The 27,598-nt window shown below is 37.4% G+C and overlaps 3 protein-coding genes and 1 long non-coding RNA gene across 5 annotated transcripts; 3 read left to right on the top strand and 1 right to left on the bottom strand.

The window, feature by feature from the left end:
* Positions 1-12,098: 12,098 nt before the first annotated feature.
* LOC135076968 (cocaine esterase-like) lies at positions 12,099-16,509 on the top strand. Its single transcript, XM_063971506.1, has 11 exons — positions 12,099-12,310; positions 12,929-13,122; positions 13,215-13,279; positions 13,359-13,496; positions 13,632-13,913; positions 14,107-14,176; positions 14,270-14,419; positions 14,828-15,064; positions 15,617-15,754; positions 15,844-16,138; positions 16,227-16,509. Exons 1-11 carry the CDS (start codon positions 12,114-12,116, stop codon positions 16,447-16,449), a joined length of 1,989 nt encoding a protein of 662 aa, XP_063827576.1. The 5' UTR covers positions 12,099-12,113; the 3' UTR covers positions 16,450-16,509.
* A 1,295-nt stretch (positions 16,510-17,804) lies between these two features.
* Positions 17,805-21,181, bottom strand: LOC135076969 (glutathione S-transferase 1-1). 2 transcript variants are annotated; one of them, XM_063971507.1, is made up of 6 exons: positions 21,075-21,181; positions 20,441-20,585; positions 19,967-20,100; positions 19,796-19,862; positions 18,996-19,199; positions 17,805-18,262 (listed from the first exon to the last, which is right to left on the bottom strand). In XM_063971507.1, exons 2-6 carry the CDS (start codon positions 20,579-20,581, stop codon positions 18,107-18,109), a joined length of 702 nt encoding a protein of 233 aa, XP_063827577.1. In that variant the 5' UTR covers positions 20,582-20,585; positions 21,075-21,181; the 3' UTR covers positions 17,805-18,106. The 2 variants fall into 2 exon arrangements, with proteins under 2 accessions (XP_063827577.1, XP_063827578.1); XM_063971508.1 differs by lacking the exon at positions 21,075-21,181 and adding an exon at positions 20,861-20,883.
* Positions 21,182-22,164: 983 nt separating this feature from the next.
* Positions 22,165-24,081, top strand: LOC135076713 (uncharacterized transmembrane protein DDB_G0289901-like). Its single transcript, XM_063971133.1, has one exon. It carries the CDS (start codon positions 22,165-22,167, stop codon positions 24,079-24,081), a length of 1,917 nt encoding a protein of 638 aa, XP_063827203.1.
* Positions 24,082-24,268: 187 nt separating this feature from the next.
* LOC135076994 (uncharacterized) lies at positions 24,269-27,060 on the top strand. The gene is made up of 2 exons (XR_010258363.1): positions 24,269-24,625; positions 24,837-27,060. It is a non-coding gene; the product is annotated as an uncharacterized LOC135076994 (long non-coding RNA).
* The last annotated feature ends 538 nt before the right edge of the window (positions 27,061-27,598 follow it).

The following is a 27,598-nucleotide window of genomic DNA, read 5'->3' as shown; positions in this document are numbered from 1 at the left end:
ACTGTGGCGTCACTCGTGCCAGGTATTGCTACTAGTTTCCACAGTTTTTTAATAAATTCATTTTGTCCAGATTTTTCAACATATTTTGTAGCAAAAAAATCAGGATTGTTTTTATTATCAATTTGCACAACAAACTATTTATTTAAAAAAAGTATTTTTAAATGATAATACGGAATAAAATAATGTATCCTGGTGGTTAGAACGAAGATTACACATCATAACAACGCTACCTCCAACATTTTAAGAGTATTAAATATTTTAAGTTTATTACTGCAATTGATCGGAATTATATAAATTTATACTCTAGACGTGATTCATTTTCATTGTGTTATCAATAATTATTGAGTGTAACTGTAATTGTCATTGCAACGAATTGTATGCTGTCAAATGAAAAATAATAGGGTCAACCAGGGTAATTGTAAACACTAAATTTTTTATGGTACCATAATTTAACTTTTATGAATATTTTTTTTATTTATAAATAATATAAAATTATATGTATTACTATAGTTGGGCGTGTAATCTATAATTTAATATAATACATGGTTATTAAATTGATTAGTAAATATGATCTCTAAATCGCTGTTTACAATTACGCATCAATATTTTTACAAATTATGAATATTAGAGCAATTGGAAACATGTAAGTCAGTATCTGTAAGAGATACAGCTTATATAGTATTCACTTAGTTTTGATGGACACTCAATATAAATCTAAATAAAGAGAAATCAATCTAATTCCTTATCAAGGGGGTAATTTAAAACTCTTTGTGTTGCTCCTTCGATTTGGCAAAGAAAATATCTGGGTAATTGGACACAAAGCAGTCACTTAGGGGTTATTGTAAACAAGCTAGACTTATTATATTTAATTATGTATGTGGTTAATGGAAACAATTTAAATTTAATTTCATAACCTTTATTGTGAAATAAAAAAGACAAATTTTACATGTTTGTTATATGTATTTATTTTAAATTATTGTTTAAATCCGTTCAAATATTTCGTCAATCCCAATCCCAACTAATATTATAAATGCGAAAGTAACTCTGTCTGTCTGTCTGTCTGTCTGTCTGTCTGTTACGCTTTCCCGCTTAAACCTCGCAACCGATTTTGATGAAATTTGGCATAGAGATAGTTTGAGTCCCGGGAAAGAACATAGGATAGTTTTTATCCCGGTTTTTGAAACAGGGACGCGCGCGATAAAGTTTTTCTGTGACAGACAAAATTCCACGCGGGCGAAGCCGCGGGCGGAAAGTTAATAAATAAAATAAATAAACAAATAACTATATTGTGTCTTTAACAATGCTCATGGTATCTTAACGAGAAAAATTACATTTAACAATAGGAGCTGTATTAAGATAGGGATCATTAACGTCTATACTAGTTACATTTAAACTGTGTGACAGACGCTAATTCTTCCACCAATTTAATTTAACAGTTGTAATTTAGTTGATGATGCCAAACACAATTTTAATTAAGTACTATAGCTTTGGTAATTGGCTTTTCGAATTATTTCTCCTCTTTCGTCAGTGGAAAGGAAAAAAGACTAAAGCGCCAAAACCGTACTTGTGGGAAATGAGGATCAAAGTTTTTTTTTTAACGAAAAAAAATCGTATCTCTTTTGATATTAATGTTAAACAGTTCTTTTAAAATGCAATCGTGTTCTTGATTTTTTGCCTATATTTTAATGAAAACACCAGGTCTGTAGCTCATTTAGATCGTAAAATAGGTGTCGCTTTAGCAAAATTACTATGAAAATTAATCAAATCTTAGTCAGGGTAAAACTGCTAACTTCCATTTTATTCAAATATCCAGCAACCAAGAAGTACTAATAAATAGGGTAAACAACCTTTTTGATAAAAGAACAAAATTGCTTAGTGAGATACAGCTTCATAAGTGACTCGAGGATAAATTACTAAACTACAAAATAAGATAGTCGCATGCGCCAGCGAAAAAATGCGTAAGAAGCGATATTATCCATGGAGCCTCAGGAATATTTGCTTACGTACGCAGACTCTATAGAACGAATATAAGCAAATGTTACTAAACTCTAACTACATTAAACGTTTTAAGCAATAGTAATACTTAAAGATTGAATAAGTATTATGTTTTGTGACAACATATTTTGAATTATAGTGAAAAAAAGTAGGGACACTTAACAATTTCAATGACCACTACCAACCACTGGTGGGAACCTTTGGTGGGATGGACATGGTGGGTGGTGACTTACGCGGCCGCCACCATGTCCGTCCCACCAAAAAAGCCAAACCACACACTGATAGTCTCATTGACGGACTCGAGTATAACCAGAGTCAGAACCACTTTTGACTTCAAAATCAAAGGTCTAAAGGTGAAAAAGGATGACAAAGGCCCAAAATAAGAAACTCTTCGAGGGGCTTACAGGCCAGGAACGCGCTGCTACAATGCTATGGATGGAAGTGTCGCCCATTCTCTACAAACGCTTGTTCGAGGCGGGGGCAGTCCTCGTAGGTCTGGAAATAAGACCGGTAGAAGACCCCACTAGTGAAATGCGCAAAATGCCTCTGTTTAGGACATACAAAAGCCCTATGCAAAGAAGTGGAACTGCGGAGGAACTCACTCATGGCTAAACTGTCCAGCCCAAAAATAAGGCACACCACTTTCGTGGAAAAAATGCGAGGGCGAGAACTGACACATCCAACATCCACCACCACATGGCATTCAGTGATGAAGTGATGAATGCCCAGAAAAACAAAATAAATACTTAGCGCTTTCCAGAACAGCATACTGCTAAGAACACCCTAAACAAAAGACCGTGTCCGTGGTCTTTTGGGAGATTTGATTTGATTTGTGAAAGCTCAACATCATGTAAGCTAACCTGAGACGCTCCAAGCAAGCCACTGCCGAACTGCTGCAAGCAGCCGAGGACAAGAACATAACCATAGCACTCGTGCAAGAACCCTACATGGGATCCAGTGGAAGGGTTAAGCAATTTCCTGGCACAAAAGTCATTCAGTGCACCCTCAATCGGCAAAAACCAGTTAAAGCCGCGATTATAGTCTTCGGTGACCAATTGAGTCATTCACGACCCCCAACTGGTCACGGAGACGGAGGCCGCGGTAACACTGGAGGCAGGCAGGCTGAAACTAGGAATACTGTCCGTGTATTATGATGAGGGAGATAATCCAATTAAGCTTTAGATAGAACGCACAAAGCGGTATGCAAAAAGCTAAACACCCAAAACATCATCATAGGTGGAGACGTGAACGCCTAGAACCAATGGTGGGGCAGCGTTTCCGAAAGCTTAGGTGAAGCTTACAGTTCCTTCTTTCAAAGAATATCGACAGGGCAGATTGTGCACAAGCATAGTGGATGTGACAGCGTGCAGTAAGCCACTACTGGGTAGGGTTACCTACGTGAGTGCGACAAACGTTACATCGAATTTTGTTTCTTCGAAAACCTTTCTGGATTAAAGAGAAAGTAGACATTCATTCATCACTTTAATTTTATAAAATCCGATTTGTATGAAAATTAAAATAATTATAATGAAGATATCAATTTTCTGACTTTACTATACCATTTATATGCCCATGTTAACATGAGCTAGTGTCGGCTCATATACCAATTTACCTAACACCCTGTATAACTCATTTTGGCCAAAATGGCGCTTTAGCGTTTTTTCCTTGCCACTGACGATAGTGTATAATGCGAGGTTAACTTACAATCCCTAAAACATCATCATATGGCACATCACTTTTGTCATTCTCATTAATTGTTTACAATGTTTTGGAACTTTCCATACATTTCAGGGATGTAACTTGTGTCTCCATTTCTTCATCATCAACATTTCATTAGTCATTCGTTTTCCACCTTTAAATGAAACTGTCACTCAAAGGGAAGAAAAAATGTGGCATTGAGTAGCAGTGTTACTAATCGGTAATTTTTTTACCAATGGGTAACAGTGTTTACTTTTACCCACCTTCACCTTCCTTGCATGTATATTAACCGTTATCAATTACCCCATGTGTTTACAATTAACCCAGATGCTGTTTACAATTGACTTAATATCCTTTATTGATGGGTAATTGTAAACATGAATTTGTAGCGTAGCGATTGAATTTAAGCGTTCAAAAGCATAAAAAATGCAAAGATAAACCCATTATTAATTGTTCAATACAACAGCGGTTTACATACTTTTTTTTTTTTTTTGACAAAATGTACCTAGTCATTCTTTTGTTTATCCAATCTAAAAATCACTTTTTTGTCCCGCGTTTTTGCAATCACACCCAGTTGCTTTTCTGTTTACACCATTTTGAATTTTGATAGCTGCGGAAATAGACCATAGAATATTATTATAGGCAACTTAATATTTTGCATGCATAAACCATGGACCTATAAAAAAAGTCGGACGGATTCTCATCAACAAAATACTGTGACATTAGGATACACCAGCTTGCCTGTACGTACAGGCCGGCACGCACACATTCACACCCTGACGCACCACTTCGAGTGCAAACTTCACACAGTTGACACATTTAGGCGGCGAAAAAACAACACGAATACGACATGTCTTGTGTGATGAAATTGTGCAAAAACCGTTCTGTTCGAACAAACAAAAATTAAGGAATCACATTTCACAGGTAAAATAATAATCCAATCACTTATTTCCTGACATTAAAATATTGAAAGTAATTGAAATCAAATGTCATTCACTCGAAAAAATAATACGTCAAAGACCAGTATTCTCAGTTATTTACGTGGGAAAATTACCCGCAATATGGGAAATTAATAATAATTTTAGGACTTTTTAGTTATTTATTACGCATACTATAGAAATAAAATAATTTATCATAATAATTGTGTTTTAATGGGATATATTTTCATAGGCAGATTTGATCCTTCCCAAAAATGTGGAACTGCGAAATTCAAATTTTCTTACATTGATTGCAAGTCAGTGTCAGGTTGTATGTTTAAATCTATCAGAGATAATAATAATTATATTGATGATGCATAAGATTATGATTATAATGTACACAAGATTCGTAATTTGTAACTGCGAGAATCATTTTTGATCAACATTATGTACATACCCTGACACTGACTTGCAAACAATGTAAGAAAATTTAACATTGAAAATTTCGCGCCTACCTCAACGCATTCACCTTTCATCCTTTTCAAATTCTGTCTACATTTCCAAGTAACATCTGCGGATCTATGTTTTTCTTCAAATAAATGGGTAAAATGTTTTGGCTAACATGGCATCCCTAAATTCACTCACACAATAGACAGACGCCAAAATTTTGCGTCACAGTTTTGTTGTAGCGCGAGTTCCGTCCGCCTTTTTTTATAGGTCCATGGCATAAACATGAAATAAACAACCCTGGTTGACCCTAATTAAAACCGGTTCAAATTGTCATTTATATTCTAAAAATCACTTAAACACTGAAACGAGCATTACCGTATTTTTTTAAGTGTGGAGGTTGAAACTGTTGTAAATATTTTAAACAATTTATTGTTATTATTTTGTATTCATATTTCATACTGACACTATATAAAAATAAAACAACTCCGAAATATAACAATTAGGTAGATGACAATTTGATGGATTGATTTGATATTATTAATAACTAATGACGACAACTTTACAAAACAAGTGAATACACGAGAAAAGACTTGTATAATCGAAACGTACAATTCAGAGTGCGCAATATCGAAGTAGCGATGAGACAGAGACTCCAGCCATAAGGCATCGTGCAACAATACGGTATAGCGTAGTGGACTTTATCTTTTTGCGATAGAGTGCACATTTCATTGTGTATCCAGTTCAAAATGTGTTGCCAGTGTAAAACTTTTGCACGAAACGTGTTAATATTTCAAAGATTACTTTTTTTGAGTTTAGAAAAATGAAGTGATGAAGTGGTTTAGATTTTTGACTTAAATGTCAAGTTCAAGTATGATGATTGATCGATGATTAATTTAATAATGAACGATTCCTTTATTTTTTACAACAAGCTTTTATTTATGTTCTTGTTACAATGAGATTTTTCATAGACCGTTCGTACAAATTCTTCGAGTGTTCGTTTTTTATTGCGTGTAAAAAAGTAAAAATGCTACAAGTCCAAGTTGCAAAAACATTTTTGTGATTTTAAATAAATAAATAAATGTTAGTAGGTAGGTGGTTATTAAAGAAAATTAAGGTGTTGTTCACAGAATGACATTTTACATTCCATGCTCAATTAGTGTTTTATTTAATTTAATTTAGTTTTTTTTTTATTTAATCTTATTTTTCTATTGTTATTTGCTTAGATTAATAAAACGTTATTTGTAGTTAATGTATTAATTTATAAATTTATTATGTCCAATGGTGCGTTTTAATAGGTATGGAAAATTTTAATAAAAATAATACAAAATGAATTAGGTAGGTAATCATTATTTAATTTTGTTTTTATTTAATTATTTAGACAACCAACCCGTCTCTTAAGAGGCTGTCACTGCATCCATTGTGGACAGTTTGATGATTACAGAATTAAAAATTAACTAAAGAAAAACGTGAGTCCAATGTTTGGTAGGTTGGCATAAGTGACTTTTGAAAAAAGTATGCAAGTTTATTATCTATACCACAGAATACATAATAGTAGCAACAGAAATTGCACTCCTTTGTGTAGGATCAGATGCCGACATTTTAACGGTAATAATAATAATGCAAAATATCCAACGCACATGGTGCATTCGAAATCGCACCTTACTACTATGCTCACAAGAGCGCATTTTTTTTGTGTTTAGAATTGATCTACGTCACCGCTCAAGCGTCAGGGTTGTATGAGCAAAGTAAAATAAATAAAAACTTAATTTTTAGAAGTATTTATTGTATTTACGATTAGAAAACTTTAATCTAGTGGAGTTTGTATAATCGTACCATCTCTAAAGTACCCATTAATAAACTTCAGTGTTGCGATAATTCGAAATTAAACAAACAGTTTTAAAAGGTGTAGTGTCGGAAAATAGACACGGTGAAGTAAAGTTAATGTTTTTATTAGCTAAAATAATTTTTTTGCTATAGTTTTTTGTCATAAGTATTTCAAAATAATTTATTATTTAAAAAGTGTAGTTTTTTTTAAATATTTAAATCACTACAGTTAATTATTATTCCTAAATATTACAATTTTTCATTAAAGAAGAATAACAGTGCTGTTGGAACAATAAACCTTGATTGCGACGATGATCGACCGAGCGTGTATAGAAATACGCGTGTCCAAACAGGCGCGTGGCGGCCCGGACTGATTTGCAACTTGAAGTTGTCGCGCGCTGTAGGTAATTATCTCGGCCGGCATAGGCGAGTGACGGAGGCCTGTCTATACTTATAATAAATCTGTAGAGAGGTCAATGAGGATCAGTACTGTTGTAGAAAATTCAATAAAACTAGTATCTACGTTAATCTTTAAGACATAAGAAAGATATATCTTTTTGAATTATCCAAATCGGACCATTACTTACGAAGATATTAAGTAATAAACATAGGCCGTTTTTGCCGCTAAAAGTCAACGTACGCAGGGCCGCGTGACGTCATTATATCCGAATCGAGCGCAGGCGGCGTACTATTGGGATGGAAAATATTTTTTTCCAGCTAAACTATCAGTTTTAGAAAAAAACTTTTAATAACATTTATTCATCAAAATAAAGTAACCTATCGACCAGCAATTTTAAAAAATAAAAATTGTGAAAAATAAGTATCGCTATGTCCAAAAACCACATTTTCATAGGATTCGACGCAATGCGGAGACGCGGTTGGGGTGAGGAGTGTAACTTAATGATTGTTTGTATTGAACATAATAATACATAATATGATGCTAATACCCACTTTCTGGCCGGGGGGGGGGGGGGGGGGGATAAGTCATACCCAGCTTATAGCCTTGGGGGAGGGACAAGCCTTACCCAGCTTCTGGCCTTGGTGGGAGGGGGGGAGAGGCAAGTCATACTCAGTTTCTGGCCTGGGGGGGGAGGGGGGTAAGTCATACCCAGCTTCTGGCCGAGGGGGAGTCATACCTAGCTTATGCTTATGGACTGGGGGAAGGGGCTAGCCTTACCCAGCTTCTGGCCTGGGGGATGGGGGGGGGTCAAATCATAACAAGTTTCTATGCGCTGGGGGGAGGGGCTAGCCTTACCCAGCTTCTGGCCTGGGGGGAGAGGGGGGGTCAAGTCATCTCCAGTTTCTGGCCGGGGGGGGGGGGGGTATGTAATACCCAGCTTCTGAGCTGGGGGGAGGGGGGGGGGGGTCAAGTCATAACCAGTTTCTGGCATTTCTGGCATGGGGGGGTGTCATACCCAGCTTCTGGCCGAAGGGGTCATATCCAGCTTATGCTTATGGCCTGGGGGGAGGGGCAAGCCTTACCCAGCTTCTGGCCTGGGGGGAGGGGGAGGGGTCAAGTCATACCCAGTTTCGGGCCTGGGGGGGGGGGGGGGGGTAAATCATACCCAACTTCTGGCTGAGGGGGAAGTCATGCCCAGCTTATGACCTGGGGAGAGGAGGGGGGCGGGGGAGTCATACCTAGCTTCTAGGCTAAGATTAAATAGATTTCCAGGAGGGAGCAGCTGTCTTTTCCTGCAGCAGCTGGCCCGCCGAATGGGAACGGCGAATAGATAGGTAGGTACGTAGGTTTAACTCAGAAAAACTAAATAACAGGTAGGTATTGCGTGTACATCGAAATGATCTTCATAGCAATGTCTTGTAGCCTAGGCAGAGTGTATCTGCCTCAGCTATAGCCTATACCTTATTGTTAGAAGTAAATAAATTAATACTTATACATTTTTATATTTTACTTGGAAGAAGATATGACTCTAACAACACTTATGAACACTTTATTTGAATAAATCGCCAAATATACCACCGCGGAGACCCCAATCGCGTCTCTGCGTTCCATTGAATCGTATGAGCGTATGGATTTTTTGCGTTATTTTTCACAATTTCTATTTTTAAAAATTACCTATCGATAGCTTACTTTATTCTGATGAATAAATGTCATTACAAGTTTTTCTCTAAAACTGATAGTTTGGCTAGAAAAAAACATTTTCTATCCACGCAGTACGCCGGCAGCGTTCGGATCGGATATAGTGACGTCATCGTCCCCGCGCCGGGCGGTCAGTGAACTTTTTCAGTAATTTGGCCATAACTTCGTCAATTTTTGTCGTAGAACAAAAATTTTTGGACTGTGTATTAAGGATTTCTTAGCCCTATAAATCTGCATTCACTGCTAAAAATCGAAATGATCCTCATTCTGTACATGAAATATATTTTCAAAATAACTATCAGGGGGTGATTAGTGATCGATACTGATGCCAAAAATGCAATCAGTAAAATTTTTGTCTGTCTGTCTGTCTGTCTGTCCGTCTGTATGTTCCTTATAGAAACAAAAACTACTTGACGGATTTTAACGAAACTTGGTACAATTATTCTTCATACTCCTGGGCAGGTTATAGTATACTTAGGAATTCCCACGGGAACAGGAATTAGCGGGAAAATCCTTTTGTATCAAAAATCTAAACCGCTGAAGTTAGATGCTTGAAATTTGGCATGTAGGTACCTTAGTAAACTTAAAGCTTAGTTACAACAAGTAATTCCCGAGATCCCCACGGGAACGGGAATTAGCGGGAAAATCCTTTTGTATGAAAAATCTAAACCGCTTAAGTTAGACGCTTGAAATTTGGTATGTAGGTACCTTAGCAAACTTAAAGCTTAGGTACAACAAGGAATTCCCGAAATTCCCACGGGAACGGGAATTCGCGGGAAAATACTTTTGTATGAAAAATCTAAACCGCTTAAGTTAGACGCTTTAAATTTGGGATGTAGGTACCTTAATAAAGTTAATGCTTAGTTACAGCAAGGAATTCCCGAATTCCCACGGGAACGGGAATTAGCGGGAAAATCCTTTTGTATGAAAAATCTAAACCGCTTAAGTTAAACGCTTGAAATTTGGCATGCAGGTACCTTAGTAAACTTAAAGCTTAGTTACAACAGGATATTGCAAAATTCCCACGGGAATGGGAGTTAGCGGGAAAAAACATTTGTATGAAAAAATCTAAATCGCGTAAGATAGATGAAGGGGGTAAAACGGGATCCACGCGTACGAAGTCGCGGGCGGCCGCTAGTTTAACATAATAAGGTTAATATCTCGGCTGAACCATTTAAGAACCTAGTAAGGGACACTTTTTCAGATTTTCGTTTTTTGTCATAAATCACCTTAGAATTAAGGTCTCCACAGGATGTGAAGACAGAAATCGCTCTATTACACTTAACACCGGAGAAACGCGTTGCTAAAAACCTAGTAAGTCCAATTCAAATCTGCAAAAACCATTATCAAAACCTAGCAAGTTACAATGACCATTTAAAACCTAGTAAGTGCATGGACTTACTAGGTTTCAAAATGGTCAATGTGACTTACTAGAGGTAAAATGCTACTGTAATTTAAATATTATTTCGAGTTCTGTTGGCTGACACTCGATAACCATATCAAAATCTGGGGACTACATGAGTACTGATTCATATTCGATTTTGATTTTGATTTTTACGAGGCACTTTTGTCAAAAAAATAATTTTTAGTGTTAGTAAAGAGCATAAAACTTGCAATTTTTAACTAAATATATTCTTTTATTCCATAAAGTATACTTTAGTAACTAATCTTTAATATAAACATCGGAAGTTATCCAAATCTTTAAGCATCTTAGCAGGGCAAATGAAAATGCGTTTTTTCGCTCTCCTGTAAAATTTGCTCCGCTGCACTTACTAGGTTCTTAAATGGTTCAGCCGATCTGGTGGTGACCCAAGCCAAGCGCCCACTTGCTTGGTTTGGAACTAGAGAATATTATTATGGCGTAGGTACTATTAGGACTTATTCTGTGGTAGTGTCTAATGTCCAAGGATGATTTAATTAATCATCTTGTCCTATTTAATGATAACTCACGCCAAGCACCGTTAAAGGCCAAGTCTTGCAATACGCCACTGCACTGCATGCACAGGCAACTGTTTGGCCACCATCACTTGGTGTTCATATGGTAGATAGATACAACGATTGTAGGTAGGTAGATACTTCATTCATTGCTGCTTGACGAAGCATTTGCGATGCACTGGGAAAAGTACATACATTATCAAACTATTTTATGATAAGTTAAGTATATTCTAATACATACATAAGTTCAGCTAGTTCAATATTCAGCTTAGTTTGGGGTGGTTTGGGTCTCACTCACTGATAAAATATTTAAATAGGTTAGTGTTATATCTAGTACATGTCTTAACTTAGTAAAGTTGTCAATAGTAGGTAGGTTAGTTAGTACCTCTCTTTTTTGGAAATAAACATTTATTATTATTATTATCTCGGTCAACGCAGCAGAGCGGTCTGTGGCTACTGTGTGAACGGCACAGTCCAAGCTACACCAAGATTCCTTGAATGGTGCCAAAAAACAGACAACATCACGATTGCGCACCACTTGTTCCACGGGCCGTGGCACAAGTGGTGCCGTGGCCGTGGCCCACGGCCCACGATTGATGGCCTGTAGACCCTGTAGTGGGCCAGCAGCATAGTGCCATTGGTTTGGTATACCTACACAACACAATGGCATGTACTGTGTTGGGCCAGATTGCAAGCAAAGTATGGCTCAAGATCCAACCAGCACTGACTATTGTGTACTGGAGCCTTTAGTCAGTGACGTAGGCACTTTTATGGGCATTAATATTATTCATTAGAATAAAAATTAAAACGGCTCAAAAACTGAACTCCGACAAACGTTACTTCGATATTACGTTACTCCGACACTACTGAATATCGACATGACTTTACTTCGACACTACACTACTTAGACAAAGGCGAATATCCTTTGTCGGAGTAGTGTAGTGTCGAAGTAAAGTCATGTCGATATTCAGAAATGTCGGAGTAACGTAATGTCGAAGTAAAGTTTGTCGGAGTTTACTTAGGTAGCCAATTAAAACCTGGCGTATTTTTTTGAAAATATTGCATTGAGTAACGACTCACCCTGTAAATGACTAAATTCGCATTGCTAATAATACAATTTTATTAGGTTCATGGCATTATCACAGGAAGCCGCATCCGTTTCCTGATATAAGTAGCAGAGATTATTAGTCGCAAAAATGTTCGGGATGCGGTGGTACCTTGTGGTGTTCGTTGTGGTGGTGCCACGACCCCTGGAGGCCGTGGTGGGCGGGCAGCCCGCGGCGCCGCCGGAGCCCGACGCGGCCGTGGTCTTCACGCAGAGGCACGGCCGCAGCGCTCGCATTGAGGGCATCAAGAACAATGACCTAGGATACTACTCCTTCTTTGGGATAAGGTTTGATGTTGAACGTTTTGATGGTGATGAGGTCACATTTGATATTGTTCTGCAGACTTCTACCACTACTTCTGGTGGTAACAAACTGTTTGTGTAACATTTTAATAACTTACGCTTTCCTACAGTTACTTCTTACGTCAATTGTAGAAAGAATTCTCCTGATTTCTTTGTATTTCCTTTTGGCTAGTCGAATTAGGATAAAGATACTAAAAGATAACGATTGAAATGCTGAAATGATTTATTTACATCAACACCAAATCCCAGTTTTTCTGTCACTCTGGCGTTGACATTTTTTTTGCTTCAGTTTTGTTCATAATAGGTAAATTTGCTTTTAACTAAAACTTCTATGGAGATGTTATGGTAAATATTCAGCATAGATATTCACACATCCATGTTATTGATCCAGTTTCCCTAAATCTAACATCCTTAAATAATAAGGTGCAATACGGGTGACTGATGGAAACCATCAAACTACTATCTTCTGCTTTAATTTTGGAGAAATGAAAATAATAACTTCTAATGAACATGGGTTAATCTTACTATATACATATACCATACCAATGCATGATAACAGGAAACTCTAGGTTTATACGAGTAGTCATAAATATTAATGAACAGGTATGCAGAACCACCATTGGGTCCCCGAAGGTTCCAGCGGCCCATTCGACGGCTGCTTTTGGGGGAACAAAATGCTACCAGCCCCTGCCAAGTGTGTCCGCAACCTGATCCCAACTTCCCTGCCAGAATGATGGGGCACGAAGACTGTTTGTGCCTCAACGTGTTCTCTCCCAAAATGCCAGGGGATGAAAAAGGTAAGCTAGAGGTAACTTCTTGGTTCTTTGGTCAACCCAATTTAATAGTTTATTTTTCGAAATTAAACGATTACATTAGTATTTCATTCTAGGTTCACCTGTGGTAGTATTCATACATGGGGGTAACTATCGGACTGGATCAGCGACTCCTTATGGAGTAAGTATTGGTTTCCGATGATTTATAATTTACATTGTGATGAAGGGAACTTTCAACTAATTATAAATATTGGTTTTAGGGCAAACATATCACCCAAGAGGATACGATACTAGTGGTCCCCCAATATCGATTAGGGTCTCTTGGGTTCATCAGCAATGGGCAGAAAGAAGCTTCTGGAAACGCTGCCTTGTTCGATTTACAAGTTGCCTTAACTTGGGTAAGACATTAATTTCATTTTTAAATTCAAACTATGTAATTGATACCAGACCTCCCGGCCCCGGTGACATTTTAGTCTCTATTTTTTAAGGTCTTATAATATAAAATTATTTCAAGACAACCTTTTTTAATGTAGGTGAAAGACTACATAGAGTTCTTCGGTGGTGACCCAACAAGGGTGACCATGATGGGGCAAGGCTCGGGAGGCAGTGCGGCATCTGTGATGGCGTTGTCTTCGGAAGGTCGCAGCAGTCACGGCGTGGTGGCGCTGTCCGGCACGGCTCTGTCGCCGGGCACCGTCCGGTCCGAGCCCGACAAGCATGCCCGGCAGCTGGCCAAACAAACTGGCTGTCCAGAAACTCCAGTGGAGACACTCGTCAATTGCTTGCGGAAATTGAGCATTGACAAAATTGTACAAGTATGTGGAGTCGTGGACCTCTAAACACAGACTTTTGCGATATTTATGATAGGTATTCATAAATATCGCAAAAGTCTGTGTTTAGCCTACTATTTATTACTACCTGAAGCGTAATACTTACCTATAGTTCCTTAATTTGGGATAGTTTTTTAGTTTATTCGTTACAAACAAACAAAACCACATTTATTTGCAGGCAGACAGCGCAATAGCGGAAAGCCTAACCGATACGACTAAATTTTTGGAAGAGATCACTGGTCGTAAAGGTAAAAGTAAACTTATTAGTACCTATACCTAAATTAAAACAAAAAACAGCCTATAAAATGGTCATCATCATTCGTCATTTCCCTGTTATGCAGGAGCCGGCATCCGTGTGGAAGGAGAGTACGACAAACGGGGTCTGCCAACTTTGGTCACCGAGCAGCCTTCCGAGACGCTGAAGAAGAAGAAACAAAAGGTGCCTCTGCTCACTGGAGTCACGTCGGCTGAGACCGTACGAGCAGTCTTTGGTAAGATCCTACACTTGCCTTTGTATATTCCTGTCTAGTTAGTACCTACGTTTCGATCTTGATACAACTAATACAACTTGCTAAGATCCTTATGCCTCCTTGATGATTGCCTTGATTGATCTTTATGGTATTTTCTATTTTTTTAACGTACTTATGTATTGTAAAGAGTGCTAAGTAGGTAAGTAAACTGGCATAGTAGCAGTCGACTTAAAGGCAGTGGATTCCAGGTTCGATTCCTAGTCGAATCAATTTAGAGATCGGTACCGTATAGGCTTACCTACTTGTTTATTTAATTTACTCAATGACTCATAATAACATGGGTTTTATGGCAATTGGCAACAAAGTGATATTTTATGAATAGTTATGGTTATCTATCTAAGGTTAATCTATCTTTAATTCTCATTGCAGGCAAATATGCAAATAAATTGACTAATTTGATGCTCAATCTAAAGAACTTCATAAAAAAAGACATCATCGGTGGGCTCAACACCATGGTGGAAGGCGTAGATGGACTACTGCCCATCAAGAAAGCAGCGCTTAAAAATATTCTTCCCCTCGGCGACTACGAAAAGTATTATGAAAGACTCTCAGAGACAGCTAACTCGAATATCTTAGAAGGACTAACAGCAATTGCCCGGGACACAGGTATTGAAATACAAAATAAATAGTTCTGCATTAATAAACTTATCTAAAGTAGTAGTAGCATAGGTTTATCACTAATTCCTAGAAAGTCTGCATTGTATCTCATAATAATATTTTGTTACTGGGTGGGTACGAGTGGCCATTTTGTGTCTTTCAATTGACTTTCAATAATAATTCTTACCACAGCCGGTCGGACCCCATGGTAACAGTCTGTAGACGAGGGGTGCTATAAAATTATGAAAGCCCCAGCTCCGTTTTTTGTTAGCGCCCCTCGGACCCGTTTACCTGCTCCCTTTAGAGCAAAGTTAGGGACGGTTTTAATAAAAATATTTCAGTCGGCTAGGGTTGAGATTCCATAATAAATGATCAATGCTTTGATCGATTCATGAATCTAAATAACTAAATTAATGCTTTCCAGATCTAAAAAAAATACATGAGTTAGGAATACTGGCTTGCGCTACCATATAGGCAAAGAATCGATAACTATAATGTAGAAGCTATTAAAAATAACCCTGCTTATTGCTTCATCGCTAAACTTTTGTATTCTATGTGCAGGAGATGCTCTGTTCAACTTGCCCGCCTTCAAGAGCGTTCAGGAGTGGAGTTCTGGAGCACCAGCGTTCCTTTACAGCTTTGAATTTGTGGGAAATCTGACTAAAGGCTCTTATTTCCTTTCAGGCGTGCCACTTGCAGGTCAGTTGAGTAGAATTCTGGTGCCGTTTCTAACTGCTGGAATTTAATTTTAGTATTTGTCATGATTATTTTATAAAATTTTATTACAGAGGAGACCGATATCAGCAACTCAATGTATCAACCGAAAGAGTCCGGGCCATCGCATGGGGACGAATTGGCTTACATATTCGAGCCTCTGGATGCCTCAGGGAAGTCTGTTGAGCCTGCAGCGTCTCAGATGGATGCGCGTGTGCGCAAATCTTTCGTCGGCCTCATAACTAAGTTTGCACACGACGTAGGCGAAGCTAAGAACAAATCCAAACTCTTTAATATTACGCCGTTCTCACTCGACACTAACTCATTTATCAAAATCACTGATGAAGTGAAGATGGACAAAAATTTCAGGTCAGTATTTCAGATGACTATAAGGATAGTCATTGTCTTTTCTAATAAAACAAAAGAAATATGAAATTAACTAACAATTTTTTCGCAGATTTTGCCAAATGGGCTTCTGGGGCAACATGGTTGACAGAATAGCTGGAAGTCTATGTTCAAATGAAATTAAAGAACTGCTGAAATTAAGTTTTATACCTAAAGTGGTGGATCTCACTGACATCACCGAGATGAAGCCGATTTCTGGACTTATTAAACCAAAAAACCCTAAGGCAGACCCTATCCCGAAGGTGCAGAACATTCTCAATCCTTTTGGCTTGTAAGAAAAGTGAAAATTAAAGTAATAAAGTACTTAATTAAATAGTAATTGCAGTAATTAATAATCGTGTTTCAATAATGTCTCAACATTAGAGCTTGAGTTTGACACTTGAGCCTAACTTAATGAAATCAATCCACATACCTACTGTGTATAATTTTAAACTTAAGAAAAGAAAGACCATGTAAACATTTTATGAATAAATAGGTACTTACATAGGATTAAAAAGTTAAATTGGTATAAAATAGAACGAAATATGTTTGTGAAGTTAAGGGCAGTAGGTAGGTACCTAATCTGCGATAATGATAAGGGCTTCTTGAAGTTAAAAAAATGTAACAATAGGTTCTTATCTGTTTGTTTAAATATTTACTATAACAATAAGATTTATTGAAGTGTTATAAAAATATGGTAGTTATTTAGAACAAATGTTTGTATTCGTTTTAATAAATCTAGAATGAGGCAATTAATGTCAATGTTTATGTTAGTGATAAGAATTAACTAGCAAAAAACCTTCACTACACTAATGCTCATACAGATTAGGGATTATTTTGCGGCCAAATACAGGGTGACTATTTTAGTCTACTACTAATAGCAGACGTGCAACATCTATTAGGACTTGTAAATAAAATTGAAACAAGCTCTTGGACGAAAACAAACATGAAGATTTAGATAAGTATTTAATTAAAAGATATTAAATATCCACTAATGGTTAGTAATCAAAGCTACGACGCAAGTTGTAAACAACTTGAGTCATAAATACAAAAATAAAAACTTCTAAAAATCATCCTATAGGTCAGGCTCTTATCTACGACCTAGTGTGTAATGGTATGCGGGTGGAGTCACTATAAGTGCAAGTAAAAGCTGGGTCAACTAACAAACAAATCAAGCAGCATCAAGTGCAAACGTGCCAGTGTCAAAGAATCCATCGGCAAATCGCAATGTCTCGTGTGTGTAAAATCGTTATTTTCCTTTGTTTTGTCGCCGTTTGCGAATACGTGAGCGGCAATGTGATTAGTTCTAATGATCTGAAGGAGGTGAATACGAAAGAATTACCCATTGAAAAGGAGGTTGAAGATGATTTCAAAGTGATTCCTATTGAGGCCATCCCTGAAAAGCCAGCAGAAAAATGCGCCCCTATAGGTTCTTTCGTAAGTATTTATTGCCTTTTGATGTTTAGTTGGAGTCCGTTAATGATCAGAACTTTTGAGTTCAACCAACTTCGTAATGTCTAGAAGCTTGTCTCGTGATAATAGCTTATCGTGTTTATTACAATACGAATGTAAACAATTCACTTTCTTAGTTCATAATAACCAAATTATTCCAGATTTGTGAAGTCAAATAGGTAATAATGATAAAATACACTTTATATCAACAATTTATTAAGAGTTATAAAATTTTGTTGTATTCCTTTGCAGTGCATGAACCACAGCGACTGCTGTTCCAACTCCTGTTTGGGATACATGAAGAGATGCGTGTCTGGGACTGGGTAGAGCTGCTCTTCAATATGTTCAAACACGTGCCTATGAGCTGAATATTTATATCCGCCTTCTCCATTAAACTCATTCTCTAAGGCACTTCACTATCAGTTAAGCAAGGAATCCTCAATTTTTTTAGTTCATTTAAAAATGTTACATTACTTCTATCACAAATGTTAAAAGTAGGATTTATTTGTTAATTTTGCGGATTGGATGAATAGGATGGTCCATGTGGGTCAGGTCTGGCGGATTGGCAGCGAAGTGCTGGATCTCCTTCATGGCTTCCTCGGAGATCTTCCATAGATCAGGGTTATCCTTTTTGAAATCATTGTACCATTTGTGTATCTGTGAAATAAATGTTATTTTTTTTACTTTCCAATTTTCTTTTTACATTGATAATGTTGCAATTCCAAGATGAAAATTATGCCATGACTCATTATGTCATCGTTAGGCGTCCGTTTATCATGATTTGTTTATGGACCTCCATTACTATCTTCGGTAATTAACAAAGCTTTCATTTCTTTATTAGCTCATTAGTAAAGTTATCTAGCACTGTTTTAAGAACTTAATTATCCTAATTATTTATGTGTAGGTAGGTACACAAAAGATAAATTCAGCGGCAGATAAATTTTGACCATGACACTATTTTAAATTTTTCTAGAGTTTTATTTTCACGAGTAGGACTTAAGTAGTTAATTAATTATGTAATATGTTATCTAAAGATATTATTATAGTAGGTTAATCAACTTACCTACTAAGGATAGGTACTCATTAAATTGGATTACTCATATAACGAACTTATCATGTTATTAATAGTAGGTACTATTAGTAAAGAAGAGGTAAATCTACTATATAAAAATAAGTCGGGTTTTCCTCCCTGACGCTATAACTCCAGAACGCACGAACCTATTTCCACGGTTTTGCATTCGTTGGAAAGGTCTCGGGCTCCGTGAGGTTTATAGCAAAGAAAATTCGGGAAAAGGGGGTAAAACGGGATCCACGCGTACGAAGTCGCGGGCGGCCGCTAGTCGTAAATAGTTTAATTGATTCCCATTGCGTGAAGCTACAAAATACTTACTTTCTTGTATTTGCTGAAGTCGAAATCGATGGCTTCAAGAGTCATGGTAGAGTTGATGAGCTGGAAGTCGGCAATGGTGAGGTGGTCAGCCGCCGCATGGCTGGTCCCCAGGCGTTCCAGGTACGTCTCGAACACGTTAAGGGCAATATGCACCTTCTTCAGGCCGAGGGGAGTGCGCTCGTAGTCGAAGAATATGGGTGCCATCTGGAAAGAAATGCTCTATTATTTTACTGTCTGATACTACATTGATTCTATCTTCTATCGTAAGGCTTTTAACAAAATAACTAAGGTTACAGCCCTGACTGTAGATCTTATGACCTACAACGGGCGTGACTACTACAGCCTAAAACCTGGTTTTCACCAAGGCGGACCGTAGATTTTCAATCTGATAATATTGGTTATTCAAAACATTCCCCGCCCCGTTTTGCTCCGCTCTGTCTGTGGCTCTGCCTTGGTGGAAACCGCGTCTAAAGGTGAAAGTGCGTGTGATGCGTGTATCCGAGTATTTAGTATCGTTACAGAATAATAATGTATCGTCTTGAACACATTGGTTCAATATGCACAAGTTAGGAGGAAAATATTGCGTACTTCCGGCTTACTCGTTGTCTCTCTACTTAGTAAAACAAGGATAAAGTCCTATGGACCGTGGTCATTGGTGCATTTGTCTGGTGCATCTGCACACCTTTTCATATTTATTTATAGACTGCCGGCGATGAAAATCTGGCCGGGGCAAGTCATCACGAGAAAGTGGATCTAGGAGCATTTTGTTTTTCTTAAGTAAGGTGAAAAGTAAAACTTACCGTATACGCAGAAATATTTGCGTAATAAGTTGACAGGTTGAAACACAGCCTATGATTCACGAGAGCCCTGAAAATGGAAATGAATGCATGTATAGCAATCATTACATGTATAGCTTATTATTTAGATTTTTTTTAATTAATAAGAGCTTAAAAATATAATTTTCTTCTTACCTTGCTTTAGGTTCTTTGGGATAAAGGGGCGACTCTGGCTTGAATTTGTCGCAAACATATTGCAAAATTGCGTTGCTTTCTCCCAAGAAGAAGCCATCATCATCCAAGACAGGGATTTCTTTTTGAGGGTTCATCTGAAATATTGATAAGATAGAATTTATCAAAATGTAAATGAACATGAAAATAAGATATCAAACGTTCTAAAATAATACTACCGTTTCAGTACCCTTAGCACAAATAAATAATAAATATGATGGTAATTCGTTCTTTTTATGAGCAAAACAAAACAGTGCAGTGACGGGTTGTTTATGAAACATCATTAAGATTAAGAGAGTTGTTCGTGCTCAGGGTACCTGCATTACGACCAAATCCGAGAGCTATACGTGCTTAGGGTACTTACTGATAAATCGGATGAGAATTAACCCATCATGAGCTAGCATAGCTTTTCTATAGATTAGCTGTTAAGTTAGTTACCAAAGCATACTCCGGCGTCATGTGGTCTCCAGCTCCGAAGTCGACGCTGACCAGCTCGAAGGGAATCTGGAGGTGCGTGAGTGCCTGCCGCACCGACAGGGATGGAGGGCCATCGGATACTCCGTACAATTTCAGGACCATGGTTCTAGAAATGTAGATAAAATAAAAAAGCTACTGCTTTGGCAATGTTTAGAAGTTGAACCTTTTTCTTTCAGTTTGATGATAAAAAAATTGAGTGGGTGGGTGTGGTTGTACGAACAAATTAACTAACTACATTCAGTATTCATTAAATCAATGTCAAGATTAATCCTGCCAATAAGTTCAGTTCAGATTAAGTAGTAGTACTATCAAACGAAATCATTTACCTACCAGAAGTTAGTTAAATTCAGCTTAGTACTTAGTACCTACTTAGGTACTTACATAATAAAAACATGCTTCCGTAATGGTTGCTATTATACAAGTGCAACCGGTTAAATGTTGCTAGGTAGGTAAGTAATTATTAATTTAATCTCACATACTTAACAAAGAAGCCCTAAAAATATTCTGAATAAACTGAACAGTAAACTGTTCTGGAAGATGTGAATATCTTGCGTTGTTAGTAGTGGTAAGATTTGATATCAAAAAGTAAACGAACCTAGTTGTGTGATCAACGCCGTGGCTGCACAGTGTCTGTAACTGTATGCATGAATGGATTACGTTCTCATTACGGCGCCGGATTGCCGACTTGGCGGCCAATCGCCAGACTCCCTTTCACTTGCTATTTGAGGGTCAGCTGTCAACTGCGTTTACTTAGCATTTGGTATTGGCTTTGTTTTGATCATGTGGACAATGTTCTAACTTTTCGAAGAATGAATTAAATTCTTTCCTCCTGTTACTATCTAGTGGTATTTTGGGGGTTTAGTACGGGTTTTTATTGGTGGCCAAGCTGTAGATCCTGTCTACACAGGAGTTGCAGCGGTGGGAACGAGAAGTGGGAACAGTCCCGTTATCTAGTGGTATTAGGCAGGTCACTTCTATCTTACAGTGGAAGTTCTATGAAAACGTAGATAAAGAGGTAGGACAGGCATTTACAAGAGTTAAAAGTATTCTTGTTTGTTACTTCACTGACAGGAAACCTTGAGGATCTAATGAAATCTAAATTATAAAGCAGCATTTCAATTCAAGTAATGATAGATAAGATAATTTTGTTTCTCCAGCTGGCAATTTTATAAAACCGCATCATGCCGTTAACCCTTTTCTTACTAATCCCACTGGATAAGTAACTTTCTAGAAATAGGTAGGCATAGTATTATGTTCATGATTTTTTTGTATAGGTATTCTAGTAGGGGTACCGCGTTCCTGTAGGTACCTACCAAAGTAATAACTAAAATAGGGAATACAATTACTTACCGAGTTTTGTATTTCATGTGATGCTAAACATTATCATAAACTTGTATAAAGCGATTGCTTTAGGCAGGTGGGAATTGAACCCACCGTCTTTCACTCGCAGGGCAACTGTTGGGAACTTGGGACCACTGGTATACGGAGACATTTAATTCCCATCTGAGGCAGTCTATTTTTTCAAGTTTTATTTTCTTGTTACTTTCATCGCAAAGCCTGTCTAGGGTTAAGTGGAAGTATTTCTCAATAACTTAGAGCCAACTTCCTCAACATGATTATAAATACAAGTGAACAAACAGACAGCTGCCTCTTTACAAAGGCGCATTTGGAGATGATTCACAAAAATGTACACGTATTTAAAGTTTATTGTGGGGGTTACACACATTCTGCTAGTAAATTCAACTAAATCGGCAACTCTTCATGAGACATGGAACCTTCAGAATTATCGTGTGAAACGGCAGGAAGGCTACTTCTACGACCGACCGAGTGTTTCCTTTGACCTACCCACGCAATCCACGACAGCAGCGGCCCAAACCCCTGTGATAGAAAGAACTCAAACCCCTGCAGTTGACAGGACACAATCTCAGTACATGTTTTACGCGTATCCAGCGCCCTCTGGCGGGGATACCGTAAACATAGGTTACTCTACAACTGGGAGCAGTACAGCTACCACTTCCCCTGGTTACACAGCAGGAAAGACGGCAGGAGGTGGTGGTGGTGGTGGAGCTGAAGGATACAATTATGGAACCCAGAGTTCTGGGACTTCAAATGCTGCTACAGGAGGTGGTGCAAGTCAAGGCTCAGGAGCTGGAGGATACAATTATGGAACCCAGAGTTCTGGGACTTCAAATGCTGCTACAGGAGGTGGAGTAGGTCAAAACTCAGGAGCTGGAGGATACAATTATGGAACCCAGAGTTCTGGGACTTCAAATGCTGCTACAGGAGGTGGTGGTCAAAGCTCAGGAGCTGGAGGATACAATTATGGAACCCAGAGTTCTGTAACTTCAAATGCTGCTGCAGGAGGTGGAGTAGGTCAAAACTCAGGAGCTGGAGGATACAATTATGGAATACAGAGTTCTGGAACCTCAAATACTGCTGCTGGAGGTGGTGCAAGTCAAAGCTCAGGAGCTGGAGGATACAATTATGGAACCCAGAGTACTGGAACTTCAAATGCTGCTGCAGGAGGTGGTGCAAGTCAAGGCTCAGGAGCTGGAGGATACAACTATGGAACACAGAGTTCTGGAACCTCAAATACTGCTGTTGGAGGTGGTGCAAGTCAAAGCTCAGGAGCTGGAGGATACAATTATGGAACCCAGAGTTCTGGGACTTCAAATGCTGCTACAGGAGGTGGAGTAGGTCAAAACTCAGGAGCTGGAGGATACAATTATGGAACCCAGAGTTCTGGGACTTCAAATGCTGCTACAGGAGGTGGTGGTCAAAGCTCAGGAGCTGGAGGATACAATTATGGAACCCAGAGTTCTGTAACTTCAAATGCTGCTGCAGGAGGTGGAGTAGGTCAAAACTCAGGAGCTGGAGGATACAATTATGGAACCCAGAGTTCTGGGACTTCAAATGCTGCTACAGGAGGTGGTGGTCAAAGCTCAGGAGCTGGAGGATACAACTATGGAACCCAGAGTTCTGTAACTTCAAATGCTGCTGCTGGAGGTGGAGTAGGTCAAAACTCAGGAGCTGGAGGATACAATTATGGAGCACAGAGTACTGGAACTGCAAATGCTGCTACAGGAGGTGGTGCAAGTCAAAGCGCAGGAGCTGGAGGATACAATTATGGATCTCAGAATTCTGGAACAGCATCTACGCAGAACGCGCCCACTGGATCTGGTGTATCTGGTTATAATTACAACACACCGAGTCCCAATTCTGGAGCTAATCAAAGTCCAACTACCGCCTTCACGAATTCTCCACAATATTTGCCACCAGTATCGACCGGCGTCAACACAGGTGTTACTGTCAATATTCCATCCGGAACTGTAACAACAACCAGCTCAGGTTCGGGATCTGTAAAAACTATTACAACAGGAGCAGAAACAGGAATTCCTGGTGGAGGGTATTTACCTCCAGTTATATCTCCTTCAATTTCTCCGAGTCCTCAGCCCGGAACGGTACCTGGTCCAGCTCCGTCTCAACCAGTATCTAGTGCTCCCGCTGAGTATTTACCACCAGTTGTTGTATCGACACCCGGCTCACCTGCTCAGAACACCGTATCAACACCAGCGTCAACTTATTTACCACCTGTATTCTAAATAATGAAATATTATTTATTAATAAAGGTTTGGTTTGTAATTTGTACTTAAATTAAGGTGTCGATTATAGCTTTATCTTTGCTGTGTGACCCAGTGATCGCGGTCTCCAGTGACCGTGGAAATTCAAATTATGTACAAAAAAGTTACCGTTTGTTTTCCTTTGTGATATAGATTTTTAAAATCGTTCGGTTTCGGTTCATAAACATGCCACCTGCTAATTTTATTATCTGTATGTCTAAACAAAACGCCGCTGTCTACTGTCAAAGTCAGTCAGTGTTCTGTCAAAAAATCTAACCAAACGTAAACGTCATACAAAAATAGCATCAAGATGAAAGTTATTTTTAATAATCTTTTTTAAAATAATAATATTTCCTACTATATTCAGCAATAAAATGAATTTACAAAACAAAATTAAAGTATTACTTTTTGAATTATTTTGCACAGTGTAACCAGTGGCTATATTTAGAACGAAGTTTACATAAATTATGATTTTATTAAAGCAAACACTAACATTCTCTATAAAAGGAAACGACACAATTTTCAGGTAAGATTAGCATAGAACATCGTTTATCATTTTGTTTATGTTCAAGTAAATAAATATGTTTTCATTGAGTAATGTTCAAGGTCTGTGACCTTAAAGTTTTCATTAATATGCTTTGCAGTGGCTAACACATTGCTTAAAGTGTTTTGAAATGGACTTCTGTTTTGTTATTGTTTTGCAATATCAGTACGTTTATACTATTTTTATATTCTAGGACTGTACAAGTGTGGGTTGGTGGAGCTGAGGATGGTACACCTCGAGATGCCCGATGTCCAGCTGTGCACCAATACTCTTTCTATAAATGACCTGCCAAACGAGATACTAATTTATATATTCTCAATGATAGACTTTGAGTCTGTTTTAGCAGTAGCAAAAGTCTGTATGCGATGGCAACAACTGTGCCTGACTCCCTGCGTCTGGGACAATACTCGCCTCATAGTCTGCATGAAAAACTATGTGAGAATAAGTGAAAGCATTGTTCCATTTGTTGCAAAGTATGTAAAGAATGTCAAGTTGCAATATTTCAAACTTTATCCCCAGGTGAGGGCTTCACTAATAAGTTATTGCCCTAATTTGACTCACTTAGAAATAAGTATTTCTCAAGTTGATAGTTGTATTTTTGATGATTTGGGTCACTGGCCTAATTTAAAATTCTTAAGTTTTCGCAACTCTCTAATAATACAAAACCCAGAAAATGCTAATGGGAATTTTGTTTACCACTTACCATTTGAAAAATTAAAGTGCCTTGAAACTTTAATCTTATCTAATTTTGCATTGACACAGAACAGTTTATACAGCATGCTGCAGTGTCCCAACTTAGTCAGTATTAACATTGAAAAAATGAAGAATATACCTGCAGATTTTCTGGAATCTTTACTCACTACTAAACAGAGCACATTGAGATCATTACACATTTACGGGGATACATTGAATGATGATATCATCCGTTACATATCAAGCTGCAGGGTACTGCAGGTTCTGCACATCATGACATGCAAAACATTGTTTGATTCTAGTTTGCTTCACTTGTACCGACTAAAGAATTTACATTCATTAAAGTTGCGTCATTCATTTTTTTCCACAAGTGCTTTACTTGCATATTTTTCTAACAACACATTCTTGAATCTGACCTACCTGAGTCTGTCAAGATGTCACCATGTCACTATGCAAGTAGCTAAGGCAATCAAAACTAGTGCACCCAATTTAAAAGAGCTCTCATTCTATCTTTGTCCATTTATAATTGCCCCCAATTTTAACCGGTCAGAGCTAGAAAAAATGTTTGATATACAGTTATTGCTTGATTGAATGCAAATTGAATCATAATAGAGTGTTTAGTGACTAAAGCAGTTTAGATCTCCGTCCACCTTTATACAATATAATATAAATAGCATTATCTAATATTAATTAAACATTTTTCATTTTAATATGAAAAAGAAAAACTGTTTGAAAAATTGGTATTTTTCATAAAAAATCATATAGTGCAATTTTTATTATAATAGGTATAAATTAATGTTGGATTTTATTAATGAAAACTTAGATATAATAAATGATGATTTTATGTCTTATAATTTTTAGTTGTAGGTTGTGTTGTGCTGGATGTGTCAACTAATTTTAATTTGATTGATTATGCAAACAATCAGTATTTCTAAAACAGGTCAAATGCAAGTCGTACTTGCTCTTCGTCTAACTTAAAGATTTAAGTTTCATGATATAATATCATGATGACACTCTTGTGCACTTATGAAATTAAAGTTGTTGATTTCTACATTAGTTTATCCATAGAATTCTAGATAGGTGTTCCATATAATTTGAGGGACTGTGTACCTTCTTGTGACAATATTTCTTTGGTATTATTATTAATTTATTATGCTTAACTCTTAAAAGTATTACAATTGTATGTTTAATGGTAGATTATCTTTTGTCTTGTATTTATTTTATTGGTGTTTTATAAAAAGAAAAGTATATTGATATCAGTGGATTACCACCTCTGATAATGTTGTCTACAATCTACAATATTGTCAATAATTGAAATTAATGTGCCTTATCAATAGTTACAATATAATGTCTTGTTGATTTATGAAAACAATATTTTTGTAATAAAAAAAAAATGTAAATCTGCCATTACACTACTTATTTAATTTTGTTGAAAAATAAAAATATGTAAGTACCAATGATTTTTATATAATATCATTGGTAAGTACCGTATTTTTTAACTACCTATGTATCAAATTGTATTTACTGTCCTACTTCCAGAAAACATTTAAATAGATTTAGAACTAAAGTTAAATAGATTGTGTGAATAAAGATTTAACTACTCTTATTATATTGTTTTGCCTACTTAATTGCAGATGTTATTGTGATTCAAATGTTGACATATTATAATTTGTTTGTATCTTTTTGCTATCACATACATACACTTAAAATATATTTTTTACAAAATATACGTGGTTTCTCCTTATTTATTACTTGTTCCATTTCCATTGAGGATTAAATATCTACAGGATCTTACTCGCCAGTGGCGCCAACTAGGTTTAGTAAATTTCATCAGGGGGCGTAGTATGAGTTTACGTCAAATGCATTCGATGTCGACTGCGTAAAAGAGTGACAATGTATGACGGATTAAACAGCGCCCCTAGCGGAAACATGAAAGAACTAAAATTTTAATTTTTTTTAACGCGCTCAGTAGTGACGACGTTTGATGTAAAGTCACACTAAGGCCCAAAACAGACGGTGAAACGCAACTGCAACTTTCTGATGATTATTATAAATGAAACTGAAAGTTTCAAACTGGTCGCGTCATGTGTGGTCTCTCAACGGACGCTATGGCAGAAACTTAGATGCAACTCAAAAGTAACTAGCAGTTGCAGTTTCGTTGCAGTTGCGTTTCACCATCTGTTCTGGGCCTAAGCCCTCAGATTACGTAAGTGTTCAATATAACACAAGACTATTGACAGGACAATGATTGTTATTATTACA

This window comes from Ostrinia nubilalis, chromosome 12 (assembly GCF_963855985.1).
Source record: "Ostrinia nubilalis chromosome 12, ilOstNubi1.1, whole genome shotgun sequence".
Taxonomy (NCBI): domain Eukaryota; kingdom Metazoa; phylum Arthropoda; class Insecta; order Lepidoptera; family Crambidae; genus Ostrinia; species Ostrinia nubilalis.
The sequence above is the reverse complement of the archived record's forward strand: the minus strand, read 5'-3'. Positions and strand labels throughout refer to the sequence as shown.

Bases quoted from the DNA above. Each gene is read 5' to 3' on its own strand.
- LOC135076968 (XM_063971506.1), top strand. From the start codon at position 12,114: ATGTTCGGGATGCGGTGGTACCTTGTGGTGTTCGTTGTGGTGGTGCCA. The intron at 13,123-13,214 runs GTAAGCTAGAGG...ATTTCATTCTAG, and splicing joins AATGCCAGGGGATGAAAAAG to GTTCACCTGTGGTAGTATTC. The intron at 16,139-16,226 runs GTCAGTATTTCA...ATTTTTTCGCAG, and splicing joins AAGATGGACAAAAATTTCAG to ATTTTGCCAAATGGGCTTCT.
- LOC135076969 (XM_063971507.1), bottom strand. From the start codon at position 20,581: ATGGTCCTGAAATTGTACGGAGTATCCGATGGCCCTCCATCCCTGTCG. The intron at 19,863-19,966 runs GTAAGAAGAAAA...TTCCATTTTCAG, and splicing joins CCCAAAGAACCTAAAGCAAG to GGCTCTCGTGAATCATAGGC. The intron at 18,263-18,995 runs GTAAGTATTTTG...TTTATTTCACAG, and splicing joins ACTTCAGCAAATACAAGAAA to ATACACAAATGGTACAATGA.
- LOC135076713 (XM_063971133.1), top strand. From the start codon at position 22,165: ATGTACACGTATTTAAAGTTTATTGTGGGGGTTACACACATTCTGCTA.